The 934-nt window shown below is 65.3% G+C and overlaps 2 protein-coding genes across 2 annotated transcripts in view; one reads left to right on the top strand and one right to left on the bottom strand.

The window, feature by feature from the left end:
* STAT2 (signal transducer and activator of transcription 2) overlaps positions 1-934 on the bottom strand; it is a 35,050-nt gene that overhangs the window by 12,687 nt on the left and 21,429 nt on the right. The gene's annotated exons all lie outside the window — the stretch shown is intronic.
* IL23A (interleukin 23 subunit alpha) lies at positions 6-928 on the top strand (the record flags this gene model as incomplete). The annotated part of the gene is made up of 2 exons (XM_019514282.1): positions 6-149; positions 602-928. Coding segments are annotated over 2 exons (300 nt in total), but the record flags the coding sequence as incomplete, so codon positions are not given.

Below are 934 nucleotides of genomic sequence, written 5' to 3'. Positions count from 1 at the left end.
GACCCTGCTTTCTTCCCCAGCACTGCCTGGGCCGGATCTGGCAGGGGCTGCAGCACTACAGGGCCCTGCTGGGCTCCGAGCTCTTTGCTGGCCGACCCCGCGCCCCTGACCTGGAGGATGCCCTGGTGCAGCTCAGCCGCCTGCTGCAGGTGAGCATGGGCTGAGGAGACAGATGGGGACATCCCCATGGCAAGGGACAGCGCTCGCGGGGTGCTGAGTCTCCCCCCTGCACCCAGTGTGACTGCCTTAGGCTAGGGGGCAGGGAGCTGTTGCCAGCCCAGCACCATAGCATGAGGCCAGGGGGGCACTCGGGGATACCTGGAGAGGCACTGGGGGCTGTGGGGGGTAGCTGCCAGCCCATCACTGTGGCCTCCAACCCAGCAGGCACCGAGGAAGTAGTTGGCATGGCATCAGGCCAGGCAGACACTGTAGGGAACCCAGGGGAGAGCACTGGAAGGGAAGGTGCCAGCCCATCCCTGTAGCCTCAAGCCCAGTGGGTACTGGAGGACCCCCAGGGGTAGGGCATGAGGGGGGAGCCAGCCCCAGGCCCATAGGCTCAAGCCCAATGCTGACCAGACCCCACCGGGGCTTTGTCTTGCAGCGCCCGGGGGAAGGGGATGCGGAGCAGTGGGGATCGACGCCGGAGCCGAGCCGGCTCTGGGAGCGTGGCATCGTGCAGCACCGCACCCTGCGCCAGCTCCAGGCCTTCTCAGCCATGGTTGCCCGTGTCTTCACCCATGGTGCCACACTGCGCTAGGCCACCTGGAGCCTCCCCGGCATGGGCAGCTGCTGCCTCTAGAACAGGGGGCAGACCCCCTCCTGCATTCCCCACTTGTGTCCCCCACCCTGGGGCATGACCACTTTCTTGACTATGTATGGGGGGCTTGTTCTAGAGCCCCCCCATGCTCTATTTATGGTTTATTTATGGGCTATT

The sequence above is a fragment of the Gavialis gangeticus genome, unplaced genomic scaffold, assembly GCF_001723915.1.
Source record: "Gavialis gangeticus isolate Ggan-Ray unplaced genomic scaffold, GavGan_comp1, whole genome shotgun sequence".
Taxonomy (NCBI): Eukaryota; Metazoa; Chordata; order Crocodylia; family Gavialidae; genus Gavialis; species Gavialis gangeticus.
This window is presented reverse-complemented; position numbering and strand designations above follow the sequence as displayed.